Raw genomic sequence first — 20,309 nt, 5'->3', positions numbered from 1 at the left:
CTTTTCACTGCTGTAAAGATTGAGACAAGCCCATCAATTCTACTGTGGACTAATGTTTCTGAACTCTTTTCAATATATTACCAGTTTTCTCACTGAATTATCTTTGCCCTTCAAAACTTGAGCCTTGAATACATGCTTGGCCTCATTGATCTCAGCAATGCAAGGTGTCTGAGTGTCCCTGCTCCTGCTAATATTTTAGAATTACTGCCTGCAAAACAATGAAATGCATTTATTGGTTAACCTGAATGTCTCTGCTCGAATCACGAGTTCTGACTCTGTTCTGAAGGAAGATGGTAAATAGGTAATATGTAGTCCCCACACAGGAATGCTTTTAAGGATTTGTGGGGCCTGTAGCACCAGAGCCAATTTAAGTATTCGCAGGGCCCTAGAAGAGCACAATTGCAGCAGAAGCAACCAGACTGGCGGAGAAGGGCACCTCCACAGTGGAAACAGGTGTTGCTCCAAGTGACCTTAAAGAGGGAAAGGGGGGAATAGGAGTGAGGCTACAGCACTGATCCATGGGGCAGAAGGCACTGTGCAGGGCCCCTGGAAGCACAGGGCCCATAGCATGTACTGCATGTGCTACATAGACAAACTGGCCCTGGTCCCGTGGTACATACTGATACCTAGCCATGTATACTGCATCAGTTACAATCTGTAAAGGGGTAGAGAACAGCAGACAATTTTTCTGCTGACAGTGTTCCATTCTCTTGCTCTTTTTGTCAGTAGGCGCTGCATGGGTGTTTTGCTTATTTTTAGATATTGGCACCTCTACCACAATCTAATCTTGATGCAAGATCTAAGAATCTTCCTATACATGCCCTCCTATCATTGGGGCATAGGCAGTGCTGATGCTATCTTATCCCATGCACCGTGCGAACCCTGGAAAAACTGGCAAAGCCACTGGGGCCCGAGTAGTAATCTAATTCAAATACTGGATCTGGAACGGTTGGTAGTGGTTGTTGCATTTCTAACAACTGTGCAGAAGCCATTTTTGAGATTTGTTAATTAATCATTTTTAAATCCTCTGATGGTGAGGCTTTTATTTAGAAACCACAGATGCAGGTGAGGAATCAGAAGCTTTGTTATAAAATTCTGAATCAGAAGATAAATTTTGTTCTCTATCAGAAGATGATAATCCCGAAACAGCAGCTGAAGACTCAAGAGGATATATGTTTGAATGTGAAGACTGCAGGACTTTTCCTGTTTATGTACATAATCTGTCTGTTTTATAGTATGTCATTTGTTCTGATTTTCTGTAGACTGAAGAAAATTTTGCTTAGATTGTTGAAGTTCCAAATGTGTAGTTTGTCTGGTTTCAGAAGAAGTGTGAGTACTCTACGTTTGGTATTTTGCGAGGCTAATAGAGCACCCTGCCTCTTTATCCCAAGAATGACTCACTGTAGCATCATCGCAAACAGCCTGATCTGTAGCCTCTGTAGCTCCTCCTTGAAGAATAATATTCTCTGTCCCAAGAACAGCAATTATAATAGCTTGGTTCCATAAGACCTTCCATGTATCTCTCTGTGTGAGCTGGCCCTGTCAAAACTGTGAGACTGCATATTTCAGTCTGCAGAGTCAAATCCCTTGCTGGAGAATACTCCCTATACTTTGAAGAGGTGAGGTGTGATCTTGTATGTCATTATATCAATTACTTCTGAAAGCCAAGAATTTGCTTTCTCATTTCTTTGAGATGGACGTTTTGCATCCCACTCTGCAGGGGCCTGTAGTGATATATCCTCAATCGGCCCATGAGAGACGCTCTCAGTGATCTTTAACTTCTCTGGCAACTGACCCCAACCCTTTTGGGTCCCACTAAAATGTAAGTGGGTATAGACCCCCCATGTTTTGATGTATTCTTTTATCTTTTTATAATCACTTGCTAACTCCACTGAAGCAGAACATTTAGCATCCTTTAATTTCTGCTACTAATCTGCAGATTTCTTTGCATGACAGCTCTGTTGCTGCTAATTAGACTGGGAGTCATTAGATAGCTCTGGATCGCTCAGTAAAAATATCACATAGTCTGATGATGTCAGCACTGGCAATATCAGGACAAATAGCCAAAGATGCAGCTGTTTGATCTGAGACAAGAACTTTCTCTCCTCTTCGGTCTGTTATAATTACATCTAGCTTGTTTTGTAAATTTAAGGCAATGCTGGCAAGGGTCCATTTTATTCTACTCTCTCAAACATAAAATGTCTGTCTTGATGGAATTTCTCCCTGCAGGGAGAACAATTCTTAAATGTTGCATGCTGCACCATAAGCATGCAGGCAACATATAAGTAAGAGCATTTGTCTGCCTGGTGCAGTGGAAAAGAGCGAGATCGGGATGGTGGGACAAGGGGCAGAACTGAACTGAGAAACCTCGGCAAAAAAACCAATTTATATACAATCATGAACAATGGATCTTCGCACCATTGGTCAGTTTGAGTTTAATTTCTGTGAAAGAACACTTGCATAGTTTTATGATTGGGGGTCACCACAACATGAGAACTGTATTAAAGGGTCACGGCATTAGGAGGGTTGAGAACCACTGCCCTATATAGTCGTGTTGACACCACCAATGGCCAATGATGGGTCTGGAGAGGGTGGGAAGGGGAGGGAACCCCCGTTGGCATGTACACAACTATGTTTCCCAACCATATTCTGCATGTTCATTCCACTTCTGTGGTTTCTGGAAGCCTGAGAAATGTTTCAGGGGGTTCTCAATGGTTAAAAAGTTGACAAAGGCTGCTCTGGAGACTGCTGCTGTGGTGGCTAAAGTAGAACTGACAGGTAAGCATAGCTCCATCCACAATTGAGTTTTATAGCTTTTATAGTTTCCAAGGTAGGCTCTGCTTGTGTGCCTAAGATCCCATATCTGTGGTGCATAGTAACCATAAAGAACTGTCTATACATAATTCCACCGCTAGTTAATTTAGGGTCTGCATATCAGTACTGCTAAAAGAATCATATATATTAGGCTATTTTATGCCTATGTTTATGTGAATTTTCAGACAGCAACGAAACCTAGCAGCTAGAGTTATGACATGTAGATAAAACGTAAGGATCAGTTAGTATACCATTAAAATATCTACCAGCTCTTTACCTGTAATGCAGAATTCATGAAACATGTATTTCCCAGGTTACTGAGCCCACAAAGACCAGGCTGTGTCTGAGGAGGACTCTCCCGGTTGTTGAAAGAGTTGCAAGAAAAGCTAGCACCTCTGAAAGAGAAAAGATGCACAGAAGTGGAATTACAACTATCAACATACTAACAAATGTACAGCAAAAGTTCAGGACTTGAAGCAAACATTCTAGCTTACAAATAACATGCCTGTATCTATATGTCTAAATATCCCACTCAGTTCTCACACGAAGTACATCAGAAGACATATTTGAATTTCTGATTATACCACTTCAAAGAGAAAATTAGGGGGGGCAGAACACACGACAATGTACTTCTGTACAAACAATTCCCTACATAAGCCTCCCTCTTTAGCCTGAAGTGGTACAGAAGGGAGAAAGATATGCTACCTCATCATATTCAGGGAACTAGGCTATGGTTTCTCATTTACTTTATATAGCAACAACTGTAGTAGCCAAAACTATTTTCTCCACAGATTTTTTCCCTTTTAACTTTTAGTTCTATTATGGCTAACTAGAGGTAGGGCCTTCTATATGGTATTGTCTAGACCAGTGGTCCCCAACCTTTTTATCACCGGGGACCATTCAACGCCGGGGACCACTCAACGCCTTTAACTGAAGCCCGGTGGGGGGGGGGGGGTAGTTTACTCCTCTACTCTCAACCACTGCCCTAACGTTCTCTGATCGTTATGGTAATGTTTAAACATCCCTTCAAAATAAGATACAGACACGCCACAACAATGAACATAAGGAACGTTTTATTTTCATGGAAATTTTAACTCATGACAATGACAAATCAATGGGAACCCTGAGCTTGTTTCTCTGCAACGAGATAGTCCCATCTGGGAGTGATGGGAGACAATGACACCCGAAGCGTGTTGTAAAGGGTCGGGGGGGATGAAGTAAAGGGCCGGGGGGGAGGCGTCCTTCGGAGCCCACCTCCAATTAGTCGAAGGACCACATGTGGTCCGCAGCCCACAGGTTGGGGATCGCTAGCCTAGACTGTGCAACTCCCTCACCACAGCCCCTCATCACTTCGTTTCAGAAGCTAGATAAAAAACACTCTTTGTCCCCCTCAGGCTTTTGGGTGATTTTTCTTTAAATTCATATTGCTCTGACTGGAAGATGAACCTCTGCATTAAAAGCACAATTCTAAATACAATAAGGATTGAAAGACTACAATCCTATTAAGTGACCTGTTCCATTATGTTACATTCTAATCCCTTTATTAAAACACTCCAGAACATTTCTGTTTTGTACATTCTATGACATGGAAGTGCAAAAACCTTTTGACATCCTCACTCTTCTTGAAGAGTTGGGAAGCCTATGTAATAAGAGCACACAGTGAGGATGTTCTAAAAAAGTTGTGTTCAGTACCGCATAAAAATTATTATTCATTTTACTACAACTCTAAAGGATGTCTTATTTATATGGGAGGATGAGTAGTACAGTTTAAAGTAAAAACACAGCTAGTATTTGAATCCTGTTTGTTCAACAAAGCCCTGTCTCTCTAGTATTTTATACAGCATTTTCATTTTTCTGATATTTATACTGGCCTTGGCAGACTGCATTTACAAAATGTGCTTCCATTAGAAGTATGGCAATATGATACACAAAGAAAAAGCCCAAGAAATGCTACTGACTTCATGGAATTTGAGCTACTCTTGTGTGTATTTTGGAAAACTATTTGGAGAACAGAGGCATGTCATCTTCCAGGGTAGGAACTTATTTAATAAGGAATGAATGTATAAAGGTATTTAGAGAAGGAAATTACATAAAGGACAGTAAAAACTATCTTGCTCTTACCCTTTGCCAAGGCTGGAACAGTTCAACCCATAAGAGTTATTGCTGTCACCGTTTGTAATGGTTGATGAGGCAACTACTGAAGAGCAAGAGCTTGTTGGTGATTTTGAAGAGGTAGTTAGACTTCTAGTTGCAGTAGTGCTAGATCTATGAGGAAAGAAAAAGCATGTAATAGCACTAGTTCTCGTGATTCTGGCAATTTTGGAAGTAACATTATTATTTCAACCTTTTAAATATTTCTAGGTTTCCAAAACTGTAATACCAAAGTAGTTCCTGTGGTATCAAATATTCAATCTGGCTTCTTTTTACTACTTCATTCTTACTGCCACTCATTCAATTATTAAAATTTCCTACTATTAGTATTTGCTGTACTGGTATGATGCTCCCAACATCCATTCTCTTTAATCACTGCTAGAAAAGACCCATGTTAGAGAATTTGGATTTGATCCAAAAGCAGCCATGGTAGACAGTACCAGGCTCAAGTACTGGTTTTGGTTCAGTTATTGTAATTCTTGATTGTATGGCTTACAGCAGAGGCTCCCATGAGCACCCAGGCACCCACCAAGTATTCTTAGAAAATGCGTAGGGGCAGATGGGACTTTTTTTTTTTTGGATGTTCATGATATAACACAGATAGGAGCTTTGTGTAAAGTACTTTACCCATGCAAATAGTTAAAATGCTTAACACACTTAAATGGAACACATGACATCATCAAAGCTTCCCAGTTTTAACGTATTTGTATAATGCATGTTGAACAAAATCATTAAATTTTATACACTTTTCCAAAATATTTTATATTCTTATCAAGTTCTGGCCAGAATCTTGGTAAAAATGTGAAAGGAACTCTCACCAGCCCTTCAGCAGCAACTGTAACTGTTACAAGTAACAGTGAATTAAAAATGGTTGGGCTCATGAGAGAAGGGTAACCACAAGAAGCTTTTTTGCTTTTGCATAAGTGTGTCAGATACTTGCAAAATTAAGACAGATATTGCCAGATGAGGACTTCTTCACTGGCTCAAAACGTGTAATTAGAAGAAAAAGAAGAAGAGTTGGTTCTTATATGCCGCTTTTCCCTACCCAAAGGAGGCTCAAAGCGGCTTACAGTCGCCTTCCCATTTCTCTCCCCACAACAGACACCCTGTGAGGTGGGTGAGGCTGAGAGAGCCCGGATATTCCTGCTCGGTCAGAACAGCTTTATCAGTGCTGGGGCAAGCTCAAGGTCACCCAGCTGGTTGCATGTGGGGGAGTGCAGAATCGAACCCAGCATGCCAGATTAGAAGTCCGCATTCCTAACCACTACATCAAACTGGCTCTCTATTAGGAAGAGGGGGGAGAGAAAGGATAATTTATTTGGTTTATTGTAAACTGCTTTGAGCAATGAGAAAAGTAGTATAAAAACACAATAAATGAATACTTAACATCAACTACTGTCATATTTTTCCCTCCAAAATGCTTTCAACCAACATTAAGGCAATCTTATGCACTAAATCAGCTTGCTCCTATGCTCAAGTGCCTCACTCTTTCTCCTTCCCTCTCACACAAAGACCAGTGAATGATTCCCAGTTTAAAACAAATTCAACAACATTCAGGTGTCCAGGTTAGCTAGAGTTAATTTTCTCCCACAAACTGGACATTTAAATCTGAATTCAACTATGGTTTAAAACCCTGACTTGTGTTTGGGGGAGGGGATGGAGAACGACTACTCCTGTTAATTTTGGGGCCTGTATTTGTGTGCTACAAGTAACTAGTTTGTTTTAAATCAGAATTAGTTTGTTGTTTTCCATATATTACAAGAGATGGAAGAGGACCAAATCACATATGTGAACACAGAACCTAGCCAGAACCAACTATCAAAGTTTTACTACTGAATTCCAGACTACTAGTTTACTGGAAAATAGAAGCTGGCCAGTAAATAAGCATTTTTAGACTGTTGCCTCTCATAATGTTAATGGAAATAGAAAAACAAGTTATACTTTAAGTTACATTAAAGGCTGCACTCTTAATATCCAAAATGTTTAAACCAATCCAAATAAGCCTTTTTGCATATTTAAAATGCGATCAAGATGAAGCAGTTCATATACTAAATTCATGATACTGTATCATCAATAAAATGGCTTTCTTGTGCACTTCGTACAGATCTATTATCAACCAACAGGCTTTATTAAGAACTAGTAATCAAGCCCGCTGCAGAGGAATGCAGCGGGCGCTAGGGCCTTACCGCAGTGGTGTGCGCGCTGGTCGGCGGCGGGCTGGTCCGGCGGGCTGGTCGGCGGCGGCGGTGGGCTGGTCGGGGGCGGCGGCGGGCTGGTCGGGGGCGGCAAGCTTCTTCTGTTGGCGGCGGCCTGACGCGGCGAGAGGCGCTTCGCGCCTCTCGCCGCGTCAGCCCGCCAGGCAGGGAACCCCCGGCAGCCGCGCTTCGCGCAACTGCCGGGGGCTCCCTGGGTCGGCGGCCTGATGCGGCGAGAGGCACTTTGCGCCTCTCGCCGCGTCAGGCCGGGAGGAACTGCGAGCCGTGCTGTGCGCGGCTCGCAGTTCCTGGAGCTGAGAATCGGAGGGACCAATCGGCAGGCGCAAAGCGCCTGCCGATTGGTCCCTCCGATTGTCTGTCGTGAGGAGGGGTCCAATCCGGACCCTTCCTCATCACGGACTAATCCCACCTCTACACCCCTTAGCCATTTATATAGTCCGTGGCGCCCGTGGCGCCACGGGCGGTTTAAAGATGGAATTATGCTTAGAACAGCAGATATTTATTTTAATAAGTGCATCAACTGAATGGTTCTCTAAATCTTTGGGGTAAAAGCTTATCCCCCTGGTATAATTAAGAGACTTATTTATTCAGTAGTATGGTGCAGGCAAATCAAATATACCTGAAAAGCTCATGCTTATCAATCTTTTTGTTGCTTAAAAAGCTCTCTCACACTAACCAGACATATTTGTAGCAGTGTCAGCTCCAAGAGCTGGAGAAACAAAGCAGCTTAATTCAGATATCTTTTTAGTTCAATCTACATCCTCTGATCTGGAGATCAGATTTTGAAACTAAGTGAAGTAGAAAGTTTGAAGGAATAAATGCTTACTTTGCCAGAGAAGACTGCCTTGGCCATGTACCATCTTCATTCTTCACTTCTATTAACACTACCTAGAAAGGAATTAATAAAGCTAAAAAGAAGCAGTACTTGAAGAACTATGCTTCATTTCGCATCCTTAAAAAAATACAAGCAAATGCATATTGAGAAGTAAAGAAAATCTGGCTCTGGGTTCAGATGAAACACAATTCCTATGTAAAGCCTCAGAGAGGTGTGGGAACCCATTAGGCTCACAGCACAGTAGCACTTACAAGGAACATGTGCCTCAACAATGACAGCTTTCATCTTACTACTGCATTTTTGTGATTGCAGTAGGCCCTGCAATCATGCAAGTGACAGGAGTGGGATGAATAGCCTCCACACTCAGTTGACTGTTCCCATGGAGCCTCTACGAATATGCTATTGGGCTGTGAGTTCAGTAACATTCTAAGGGCTGTGATTTGTTTGAATATACCACAATTCTCAAAAAGTTTTGTAGTCTCACATAATGATGGTAATCAACATATAATCAGTATCTCTTCTAGTAATGTAACAGTCTTAAGGGCCAGTTATATGGCCTCCCTATATGTATTAGTGAAGTACCTAACCCAAGGATCCTCTCCTTTTAAAACTCACGGGCACCTTTTGAATTCTGCCACAGGGTAGTGGGCACAATCACAAAATAGCTGCTGCAGGAGTGGAGCCAACTAACAATGGCAGGACAGTATATATATATAATAGTAACCCTTCAACATTTCAAGCAGAAGCCCTGTTTAGCAAGATATGTTGTAATCTACAGTCCAGAAAAATACCCACTTCCTCCTCCACTGCCCCCAAAAGGGCAAAATTCCTCAAAACCCAACTGAGGCCTTTGTCTATGTGAAAGCTCTCACTCTTCTTTGCTTTCGATAGGCTGGTCTTCATCTCTCTCTCAAACCTGGAAAACACTCAGCCTTTTACACCACTGGATAACTTTGAAAAGCAGGAAAAAACCACCTACATTCTAAGCCTCTGAGAGGCTCATAAAAGAAAAAAAGCTATTATTCTACTTCCCTCTGTTATCTGAAGGAGGAAGGAGGACTCTGTACTAGGGACATTACAAAACACAGGGGGAAAAGGTCTCCCTGTTGTCAGAACTTCTCAGAAGTTTGGACCAAAACAGAGAGATTGCCTTTCCTTTGCCATACTATGGAGAAATATAGAGACTCTGATCGTTATGGTAATGTTTAAACATCCCTTCAAAATAAGATACAGACACGCCACAACAATGAACATAAGGAACGTTTTATTTTCATGGAAATTTTAACTCATGACAATGACAAATCAATGGGAACCCTGAGCTTGTTTCTCTGCAACGAGATAGTCCCATCTGGGAGTGATGGGAGACAATGACACCCGAAGTGTGTTGTAAAGGGTCGGGGGGGATGAAGTAAAGGGCCGGGGGGGGGGAGGCGTAGAGACATCTCTCTCCAATGAGTGGGGGAAAATTTCGGCAGGAGGAAAGAGAAAAAACAAATATTTGCCCCTTTTAAGAAACCTCCTTCATCCTCTACTATGTTGTGATAAAGAGCTCAGAACCAAGGTTAGCGAGTAGCAGGGCTGTATCTATTTCAACCTCCAACCCCACCCTCTTAAAATAGGCTAGGAATAGTTTGTCTATAACCTGAACGTTTTATCACAGTATCGCAGATGTGAGCAAGTTGGGGGGGGGGGAAGTACCATATTTACTTCTATGACCTTCTCCAGATATGCCCAAACAAAAGTATTGTATAGTTCCTATGTTTCTATTTCTTCTCGGGTTTTCTGTTGCTCTGTCAGACAACAAATCGAACCAATCCCATTAGGGATTTCTGTTGCAGATCTTCTGTTGCCATTATTTCTAACAGTAATGTTTGGGCCCTGTGTAGATGACAAAAGCTGCAAACGTAGACTAAGCAGAAGCTTATCCAAAAGAAAAAAAAATGACTTCGTAAATAAATCCCGAAAAATGAGCTTGTGATGACTAAATATGCTCCATAAGTGACAGGATGTGGAAAGTAGCTAAGTGCCAACTAAAGGAAAGTAGAGATGAGGAGAGCTCAGCTACCACAATTCCCTGAAGTGACAGTTGTTTTGGGATGTAGGATGGTATTTCCAAATTGTCTCCACAGCTGTAATAGTGCAAGCCCTCAGCCTGTTTCCAAAAACAACTATGAGTGATTAGCATCTTACCTGTCCCTGATAGAGTCCTGCATCCTGTATAGTGCTGTCAAGTTTGCTTAGTTGCTCATAAGTATTACTCATATATCTGCTCCACAGTCTAATCTCCTTGTCAGCGGGCACATTAAACAGTTTTCGCATTTCTTTTTCAATGGTAGCTGTTAAGAAAAGAACAAGCTTAAATGCTGAATACCTGAGGGAAAATGTCTTACACTAAGGGCCATGCAAACTTTGTTAGTACAGGTGAAAATACTACTAACTGCCTCTGCACACTAATTTTCTGAAAATTCAGAATCCAATTACAATTATGTAAAACATGGAACTTTCATTTTAAAGAAAAGTCATTTTGTTAAAATGCATCTAGAATTCAATTCCAACATCACAGACATTTGTGGCTGGTTAGTTAGCAAGATAATCTTGAAATCATCAAGCTTACCTCTATGCCTTCCTTCACACACAAAGACATGATGTAATATTTCCTGGTTTAGCTAACTAAACTAAAATTCAACTTGTCAAAACATTTAGGATTAAACCATGCTTTAACATTGCAATTAATGGAGAAACGACAGGCCCAATTTGTTAAGTGACTGAATTTGGATTATCACAGTAAAATGGAGTTAAATCAAAGATTTCTAAATCAGGATGTATTCCACTGCAGCCCTTTTCTTACCATGAGGAATAAGGAATTCAAGATCAAGGTATCAATTTAACCTAGTCAAGGTATCAAGATGTTGCATGACAGGAGTTCCCCTCTCCCACCTTCCTCCCACTTATCGTCTTTCACAAAGAGCCAGCCTGGTGTAGTAGTCAGTCAGTGTGTCAGATTAGGATCTTGGAGACATCAGTTTGAATGGAAGCTTGTTGGACAACCCGGGGCCAGTCACTACCAGCCTAAACCTAGCTGCTTTGGGGCCCCACTGGGAGAAAAGTCAGGGTATAAATGAAGGAAATAAATGAACAAAATAATAATTTACTAAATAGGGTTTATTCCTCATTACCATCAGCAGACCACTAACAGAACTGCCGTTTGACTGCAGCCAGATTTTCTCTCAAAAAAGAAAACACACACAACCCCCACCTCCACCTTTATTCAGCAAATATAAAGATAGGAGGAAATTCTTGAACTTCACTTGATATATTATCAGCTAGGCAGGCTCTGCCCATCTTGCATGTGAGCTAAGATGAATGTGAACCTGAACATGAGGGTTCTCCCATAGTTGCAAAGATCAAATTAACTTTAATTTCAGAAAAAAGTTTTATCTTAAAGAATAAAAGCAATCAATGACTACAGCTAGCAAAAACATTTAATTCAATAGTCAAATACTGCAGCATCTGAGAGCACAGAGATGATCTGTATTCTTTCTTTTGATCTTCAACTTTTTTACCATTGAGGAACCCCTGAAACAGTCCTCAGGTTTCAAGAAACCCGTAACTGCTGTGATTGTGCATGATATGGCTGGGAAACATAGCTGTATACACGTCCACTCAGGGCCCCACCCCCTCAAGACCCATCACTGGCCATCTTGGGAGGGGGTGGGTGGGTCTAGATGACAATATATGGCCATACCACCCAACAAATGTTTAACAAATTTTAAAAAATATGTATAAAATTAATTAACTCCCATACATTTGGGAAACCCTTCCAGGGTTGTCAAGAAACCCCAGGGTTTCGTGAAACCCTGCCTTAGATCTACAACTTATCTCTGTGATGTTGAAAAGATAGGCAAAAATATCTTAATTGTCCATGGTTTGACAGTCTAGCTCCGATACCTTCGTATTACTTTCTTTTTCATCTGACTAATCACTTCTCTCCTGACGCTGTGCCAGTGTCTCCCTCCTTCAGAGTCCTGACAAAACGTCTTCATATGTCCCCTTATGATTGCAACAAAATACTACAGAATGGCTGCAACCCCATTTTGAAAGGAAGCCCTTCTCCCCATAATCCTGCTTCTGTGACTTCACGAAGAAGGGATAGAAAAAGCCAGAAGCATTTGGTCACTCTCAGGCTTCCCAGTCTCCACAGCATACCTGTTGCCAGGCCACTTTCCCTTAATAGCATGCTAACAACTTTACAGCAACCAAACTAAGCATCCTGGAATTCAGAAGGAATTGAGATGGGGAGGAGAGCTGGCTATAGACTATTTGTAAATTGGAGTTTAATCAGAGAGTATTCACAAAGTGAAGCAGAAAATTCATATAGAAAATCTGATAAAGTGAAAAAATATGAAATAAGACACTCAACATGAAGAGGAAAGAAGTACACATGCTTGAGGAGCTGAGGCTCAATCACCTCACGAAATTGTGGTTTGGTTAATGAAGTATATGCTTCTAAAAGTATCAGCATAAAGGCAGAACCATTCAGACAGAAATGACAATATCAGTTCCCAGGAAGAATGATAACTATGATTGTATAAAAACATCAAAGAAACAATATATGCAACTTGACAGATGCGGACAGCACAGATGCAGACAGATCAAGTTAGGTAGACGTGTTAGTCTTTGTGCTATTGGACTCTTCTTCTTTTCTACTTCACAGATTGGATAATAAGCTATTTTCAGTAATGTGAAAACAGAATGAGAAAATGAGATGAATCCCAACAGGGCTGAAATCCTAGCAGCAAAAGCAAACTGGTAACTTGTTGCATCTTAAAGATTTAAAAAATGCCCAAGATGCTCCAAGACGCCTTTTGTTTTGGAGGGTATTAGCAGTGGCTACTTCTAAAATGTTCAACAAAGTTAACAAGCATTACTTACCAACAGTGTCTGCTTTGCTGAAATAAGAGCCCACAAGATTAGCAGGATCACTGTTCTGACACAGTTTCAGCTCCAGAAGATAAACCTCTACTTTGCAGTGCTTTACAAACAGACCATACTCCACAACCTATAAAGATAAGACTTTCTGTAAAGCAGATACAACTACTGAGGAAGTTTAACTGATGTATTGCTAATACAACTATCACAGTCTAAACTGACAGGCTCCTATCTTCAAACATTTGGATCTCACCTTGGTAGGCAAAAACAAAAAAACTTCACTAGCCTCAGCTGAACCACCAGCTACCTGACTTTAGATAATCCAGTTGTAGCCTGATACTGAGTATATTTACTTGACAATAATCTCCAATGAGTTAAACACAGACTTGTTTTTCAGTCATGATAGAAACAAATTACTGTATATACTCGCATATAAGCCGAGGCACCTAATTACTCCACAAAATGCTGGAAAAACTTATTGATTCACATATAAGTCGAGGGTGGTGTTTGGCTTTTTCTCCTTTCCTCCCCTGCCCCCTGTTTTGGGCAGGATGTTTTTCTCTTTTCTTCCCATCCTCCTCCTCCCTCCTCTTTCCCTCTGACCACGCTTGCCTTTATTCCTTCCTCTAGGGGTGTTTCCTCCTTCTGCTCTCTCTTCTCCCTCTGAGACAGAGGCTCCAGACCTTCCTGCAACACGTTCTAGCCTCATGCTAGCCTCGTTAAGGGAGGGAGGCAGAGACTGCTCTTTCCCTCCCAGGCTTGCTGCGTCTCTGCTATTCCTGCCTCTGCTTCTTCAGGCAAGTATACTTGTCTTCACCCCCACCCTCCAGTCTTGTCTGGAAGCTGTTTTTAATTTTTTTAATACCCACATATAAGCCGAGGGGGACTTTTTCAGCTTAAAAAAAGGGCTGGAAAACTCTACTTATATGCAAGTATATACGGTAGCTGGCAACACAAGCTACAATCTGACCTCTCTAAGGGCCTTAGCTAAGATCCTGTTCCTGTTATATTGTTGCTTAAGATCACTGAAATTGTGTTATTTAGATTGTTGTTGTATTTGTTTATGTTGTATATTAATTTGTTCCATGCATCCCCCCCCCATGTTATTGTATGTAAACCCCCCTGAGCCATATGGAAGGGCGGTATAGAAATCAAATAATAAATAAAAATAAAATACAAATAATACAGGCAATTCTTCTCTGCTGACCCAAGGGCTTCTGAAGCACCCCCCCTTTACTATAACCCTTTGAAGGCCTTTACCAAGCCTTTTTTGCAAAGTTGAAGGACATTACCGAACAATATGTTGAAGCATATTGTCCTTTTTTTGAAGTTATATTTTGACCTAGTAATTCAAGAATATTTTTTGAAATCCAAAAACAGGTTGCCCTCCACCTTTATACTTCACTAATTCTTTGGGGCCCTCCAGTGTGGTCTGTAATATCTGTGCCACATCCTTCAAGGATGCAACTTCCTTCAGAACTACATTACAAGGCACCAACTCAGCAAAATGCCCACTATATGCAGCAGTAGGGATTGTCAAGGAACATGATAAATACTGGAAAATCTTAATGAAGATCATAGTTAATCTACAACAAATTATTTATTTATTTATTTATCATACTTATATACCGCCCTCCCCGGAGGCTCAGGGCAGTTTACATCATAACAGAGAACGATACATAAAACAGTCTGTAACATGTATAACTGATAACTAATAATTGTAACCAAAATAACAGCACAATATAACGGTATAACAATATAGTACTACAAACAGGTCCAGGGCTTATTGATGGGATTCTGAGGGGGGTGGTTTATTGATTGAATTCTGAGGGGGGGTGGGGGGGAGCAGGGGCCCTTGGTCGCTGTTGATTACGTCTGGTCTCAGCCAAATGCCTGGTGGAGGAGCTCCTTTTTGCAGGCCCTGCGGAACTGTTTAAGCTCCGTCAGGGCCCTGATCTCTTCTGGGAGCTCGTTCCACCACGTAGGGGCCAGAACAGAGAATGCTCTGGCCCTGGTCGAGACCAGACGGACTTCTTTAGGGCCAGGGATCCTTAGCTGGTTGGTGGTAGTAGAGCGCAGAGCTCTTTTGGGGGCATAGGCGGGAAGGCGGTCCCTCAGGTACACTGGGCTCTGACCGCGTATGGTCTGATCCGGAATTCAACTGGTAACCATTGCAGCTGGTGGAGAATAGGCCGGATATGAGACCTCCACGGTGTTGCTGTGAGGATCCTGGCTGCTGCATTTTGAACCAGTTGTAGTTTCCGGGTCAGGGCTAAGGGCAGGCCTGCGTAGAGCGAGTTACAAAAGTCCAGTCTAGAGGTGACCGTCGCATGGATCACTGTGGCTAGGTGTTCCGGGGCCAGGTAGGGCGCTAGTAGTTTGGCTTGGCGGAGATGGTAGAATGCCAGCCGCGCTACCTTTGTGATCTGGGCCTCCATTGTGAGGGAGGCGTCCAGAATCACGCCTAGGTTCCTGGCGGAGTGAGCCGTAGAGAGCTGCACGCCATCCAGGGTAGGCAGGTGCGCTTCCTCGCATGGGCCCTTCCTACCTAGCCACAGGACCTCCGTCTTTGAAGGATTGAGCTTCAGACGACTCTGCTTGAGCCATCTCGTCACTGCTTCCAGGCAGCTGGCTAATGCTTCTGGGGGAGAGTCAGGGCGGCCATCCATCAGGAGGAAGAGCTGGGTGTCATCTGCATATTGGTGGCAACCCAGCCCAAACTTCCGTACCAGTTGTGCGAGAGGGCGCATGAAGATGTTGAATAGGATAGGGGAGAGGACCGCTCCTTGTGGGACTCCACAAGTAAGTTGCCGGCGGTCTGATGTTTTCTCTCCTATTGCAACCCTCTGTCCACGATCCTGAAGGAAGGAGATCAGCCATTGAAGGGCTGTCCCTTGTATTCCAGCATCGATGAGGCGGCGAGCTAGAAGCTCGTGATCGACTGTGTCGAACGCCGCTGAGATTACAAACCTGTTGCTTTAAAAGCAAAGTATCTCTGATATTTCCTTGAGCACAATATAGGTTTTTCAACATAGATATAGTAGCATATCAAGTGAAAACAAGGAACATACATATTTTTAAGTAACCTCTCCTAAATACTACACACATATTATATCATATTCTTACAGTAACGTGACAATGTTTTTTCCTAGTATTCAGGAGTTTTTCCTGAAAAACTCACATACAATCTTCCATGAAGTCAGTATGTTTATTTTTCAGCATACATAACTGTTAGGAAACCTGCACCATCAGTCATATATGAAGAGGCCTTAGAATATTACTTCAGGTGGCAATCTATTTTAATATCTATGTTGCAAAACACCCCCTCCCCCCCATTCTACATTAGTTCACAGATGGCTATAAAGGAGTGTTTTATGCAGACTTCATGGAACTTTGGGAGATTACAGTACATTATTCTAAAGTATTCTACATTTAGAGTTCTTCAAGAGAATGCAATACACCCAGAGGGATTACCTGAAGTGACACCTATATTTATATCTCATCTTTACTCTAGTGAGCTCAAGGCAGGGGATGGCTGGAGAAAGTGGCCTTATGTAGTCAGGCTAAATCACCCAAGGATCATGAACACTTACCTTTCTGACAATTGGCTGTTGTCCCTCTATACAACTATACCAGTTTACTAATTTATTCCAAGCTTCAGTAGGAACCAACACATAATCCAGTTCATCAATTAGGTGCTCTTTCAAAGTTTGAGCTTCTGAATCTAAAAAGGGAAAGAAAGAGAGTAACATGAATTTTAAAAGTTAAAGTATCTTATTTGCATCCTTAAAAAATCCAAACAGCAGGTGAATTCAGACAATTTTGAAAATCTCTACACACATGAATATAGCAATTACCTAAACAAATGCTCAAGACAAAACTTCATTAGTAAACTTATAGCACAATCCTAACCAGTTACACCCCTCTAAGTCCACTGAAGTAAATGTTTAGGCCCATTCTGCACAAGGTTCAATGTGGCAAATTGTTTTCGGAAAGAAAAAACGGAATTTTAAATAGTGGAATTCGGCGTAACGCATACCTGCCTTTGTAGTGGAATCCAGTTGTGTTTCAATCATTTCCCACAGGTTTCCGGTCTCGGCAAAAATCGCTAGAAAGGAAGTGATTTTTTCCGTGCTTTGTCCCGCCCCTGGCCGTCAATCAAACGAGCAGCCAATGGGCGGTTGTTACCATGCTCCGGAAAAGCCCCTTTGCCTTTAAGAACAGTTTTTAAAAAAAAAGAAAAACACACGTTGCAACGAATATGCCTTGATTCCTTGCTTCCTCCTAACATAGAGACCCATCTAGCTGGCAGCTGGCCTGTGAGCTGCCGATTCATCGTTGCCACGCTCCCCCGAGTGAAACCCCCCCCCCGTGCATGGGCGCAATTTTCGGCCGAAAATAAAGGGAACTTGCAAATGGGGCTGTGTTGTGCTTGGGGACTTGAGGCGAGCTTTAAAGCAGCTCTGTGAAGGGACTGCAGCCGGAGAACCCTCGCTGGGTGAATGAAGGCTCGCTGATTCGTTGCTCGCCGCTCGCTCCGAGAAAAAAAAATGGCAATCGCTTTGCTGGAAGTTCAGAGGAGAGAGCCAGGGAAAGGGACTTTGCTGAAACCGCAACAATGGTAATGCACAGAACTTTTTCGAAACTGTTGCAGATTGTTTGCAAGAGTGTAGCGCTTTCCAGAGGGTGAATCCACTTTTTAGGATTTCCCTGGATGTGTTACAACGAAGCGCTTTTAGCGGGACTGTTTCAGGAGTGTGGCAGATTGTGTACAACATCGTGCATAACTGCGAATTAGTAGCAGTTACAATTTGTCACACTCCTGCTACATTAAACTTGTGCAGAATGGACCTTAGAACTGCACTATTAGCTCACCAGAAGTTTCAGGAACCTTTTTGTAAAGAATAATTAATTAAAACAAATGCTGTTTTGGATGTCTTATGCTATATGATTGAATCATTTAAAAAATTCTGTGATCTGTCATGGGTCTAAGGAAATAATTGTATGCATTGCTAAGCTTTGCCAGGTGTGTTTTACCACTGTTACAAAGACCATTCCAAAGAGTTTAAAAAGGGTTTCTTGTGCTTCTTCAAATTAATTTTGCTATGCACATGGCCTACAAAACTAGCATTTCAAAAACTTGTTTTGCGGTTATTACTAATACTGGGCAGTAAGGGCTACCATGAAACTCATCAGGACACTTTGCCAATGAATTCAGAGTGACTATCATCACTTTTGTTGTCACTTACAGTTCCGTACACGTACCTGTGTCCAGGAACACTTCAAATTGCTGTTTCTTACCTATAATGCCCTATATAGTTTGGGGCCAGGTTATCAAAAGGGCAGCTTTCTCTCATACCAGCCACCTTAACATCTTCCTAAGGAGCCCTGCTCTGAGCCTTCAGAAAGGAAGTGGGTAATAACTACAGACAGTTTTGTTTTTGTTTTTTTAGGAGTGACACTTTTTGTGAGGTGGGTTAGGCTGAGTGCATGTGATTGTCCCAAGAACACCCCAAAAGCTTGTGTCATGAGTGGGGATTTGAACCTGAGTCTCCGAGCTTCTAATCCAACAATCTAACTAACCCCACACCAAACTTCTTCCAAACAATAATACACTAATTGTTGTAAGGCCCTGAAACAATGACTGCCATGCCCAACAGGCTGAAGCTGGTAGCTACTGAGTATTTGCAACTATCTTTGTTTTCAGTACCTTGGTTCATACATTTGTAATCAGCTTGCTCATCCTTTAAGGAAAGCACAATCCATTGCATTTAATACACAATGTAGCTCTTTGTTTATTTACCTGGTTTGTTTCATTGTGAAAAACCTAACCTGCATTGGTAGGACCCAAGACTTCAAGATACAGACATGAAAAGAAAACTTTGAAGTTTCTTAACTTTTCTACAGATTTGTTACATGGAGAACACTTATCATAAAGGAAAAAAATAAGAGTGGGGGCTTCATATTGATTTTCAGAGTGTTCCAACAAGCCTAAGCGTGCACTGAGCCCAGACAACCAGTATAAAGAATCAAATATAATTATCATCATTAATCTCCATATTATCTGAGGTTCTAAAACATCCTAAATATTGCTATGTAACAAGAACACACAGCTGATGTAATAATACATGTGGTTAGTTCTCTTTTGGTTTCCATTTACAGAAAGACCCAAAAGTCGGCAGATGCTAACTAAAATAATTACATGCAAAGGCCATGAATAAGACACTAATTTAAGGGTGGAATATCTTCACCAATACCAGCTGTGGCACTCTTGCCAGACCAACCATATGCATTTTCCATCCAAGCGAATTATAAGGGAGATCCAGCCACCCTATATTTAAGAGTTGAGAAACAACAGCTGCAAGGGGAAGCATACACCAATTTCAAAAACAAGTAGTACACAGGTTATTTCCTTTCCTCGCTTTTTGCACTCCTGACACCCAAGTTCCAGCAGACGCTCCACGCTAACCCGGAACTGTTACCTGCAAATAGGCCAGAGTTATCAATCGGTCCCGGGAAGAGATTAGGCTCTCCAACGTGGTACAGGTCCCAACTATCAAAGCCCACATATTTCTTCCACTGCTTGAACCAACGGCTGTCAATGAGGAACCTACAAAGCAAGCAAAAGGGGAGGGGGGAGAAGAGGGTTAACAAGACGAGTAGAAGAGGGGGCGGGGCAACAGAGTGACTCAGCACCGCCGCCGACTAAGCCCGTGCAGCGCCGCGGCGTCCCAAGGCCCAGCAGAGAGGACGTTTCTTGGCCACATTCAAAGACTAACAGCCAGAGCGCGGGCCGCCTTCGAGCTAAAGCCAAAGGGCGACCTGTCGTCCCGACTCCCCGTAGCCGCTCTCCCTCCCCTGCCGCCCCTTGCTCCCATCTCACCAGGCCTCTCCGGGCCTCAGAGCCGCCCCGAGAAGCGGCAGGAGCTCTGCCCGCTGCGTCCCGGTGTCCGGCCTTAGGGTGCCAGTGGCACCGACACCCTCTAGTCCCGTCTCGGCCGCCGCCATGACAGTTCGCGCGCCCGGTTGTCCCTAACCGCGGATATCCTTCCTCGCCCGTGGCGCGCACCAAACAGCACTGCGCAGGCGCGGTGGCTTACGGTTCGGGCCGGTGCAAGGCGGAGCGAGGGCAGTGGGGCCTTTAGGGTTGACGGGCCCGACCTCTCGTCTGCGCTGGAGGCCTGAGAGTGGCACCTGTTTGATCAAGCTCTATGTTCAGCTTTAACTCGTCTCCTTATGAAGGCGGCCTCGGAGGCGAGAGAATGTCAACTGGGCCTCCCCTGAGCCTTCGGGGAGGGCGGTATATAAATCTAAATAAATAAATACGTCTTCGAGTGTGTGCAAAGTACCGTCAAAAGGCAGCA

At 42.7% G+C, this 20,309-nt stretch overlaps 1 protein-coding gene across 3 annotated transcripts in view; it reads right to left on the bottom strand.

Moving 5' to 3' along the window:
* Positions 1-20,033, bottom strand: part of USP4 (ubiquitin specific peptidase 4) — a 78,337-nt gene extending 58,304 nt beyond the window's left edge. The window contains exons 1-8 of one of the 3 annotated variants that reach the window (XR_013229112.1): positions 19,829-20,033; positions 19,428-19,555; positions 16,539-16,669; positions 12,949-13,075; positions 10,207-10,352; positions 8,008-8,069; positions 4,936-5,079; positions 3,092-3,209 (exon numbers count right to left, since the gene is read on the bottom strand). Coding sequence is in view for 2 of the 3 variants with exons in the window: in XM_077326054.1 (XP_077182169.1) it covers positions 3,092-3,209; positions 4,936-5,079; positions 8,008-8,069; positions 10,207-10,352; positions 12,949-13,075; positions 16,539-16,669; positions 19,428-19,555; positions 19,829-19,953 (981 nt within the window). In the remaining variant the exon portion in view is untranslated. Of the gene's footprint in view, positions 1-3,091; positions 3,210-4,935; positions 5,080-8,007; positions 8,070-10,206; positions 10,353-12,948; positions 13,076-16,538; positions 16,670-16,984; positions 17,790-19,427; positions 19,556-19,828 lie in introns of those variants that run through there. The other 2 variants (XM_077326054.1, XM_077326055.1) reach the window with 2 other exon arrangements.
* Positions 20,034-20,309: the final 276 nt, after the last annotated feature.

Source organism: Paroedura picta, chromosome 3 (assembly GCF_049243985.1).
Source record: "Paroedura picta isolate Pp20150507F chromosome 3, Ppicta_v3.0, whole genome shotgun sequence".
In the NCBI taxonomy this organism is placed as follows: Eukaryota; Metazoa; Chordata; class Lepidosauria; order Squamata; family Gekkonidae; genus Paroedura; species Paroedura picta.
The sequence above is the reverse complement of the archived record's forward strand: the minus strand, read 5'-3'. Positions and strand labels throughout refer to the sequence as shown.